General features: G+C 71.4%; 1 protein-coding gene across 1 annotated transcript; it reads right to left on the bottom strand.

Moving 5' to 3' along the window:
* Positions 1-2: 2 nt before the first annotated feature.
* Positions 3-304, bottom strand: DQ04_17641020 (hypothetical protein; the record flags this gene model as incomplete). The annotated part of the gene is made up of 1 exon (XM_009317617.1): positions 3-304. A coding segment is annotated over one exon (302 nt), but the record flags the coding sequence as incomplete, so codon positions are not given.

Below are 304 nucleotides of genomic sequence, written 5' to 3' on the forward strand. Positions count from 1 at the left end.
GGGGGGCGCAGGGGCCCCCCCCAGCCGAGTCGCTGCAGGGCCGTTTCGATCGCCGCCTGCGTGGGAGAAATGCCGCTGCTGCCCGTCATGGGGCCGACACTGTAGTCCGGCGGCTCCGCAGCGCCCTTCACCGCGTCGTCTGGGAAGAGAAAGGGGCAGCGGATGTTCACGGCGAAGCACTCCCACAGTTGTGTGACGACATCTCGGTCGGCGACGGCGACTGGGGAGCTCGGCGGCAACACCAGCTGTAGCAGCGCGTCGGCGGCTTCCGCGATGGCCGCGGCGCGGAGTTCCACCCGCCGCC

Source organism: Trypanosoma grayi, assembly GCF_000691245.1.
Source record: "Trypanosoma grayi strain ANR4 Tgr_1764_V1, whole genome shotgun sequence".
NCBI classification, from domain to species: Eukaryota; Euglenozoa; class Kinetoplastea; order Trypanosomatida; family Trypanosomatidae; genus Trypanosoma; species Trypanosoma grayi.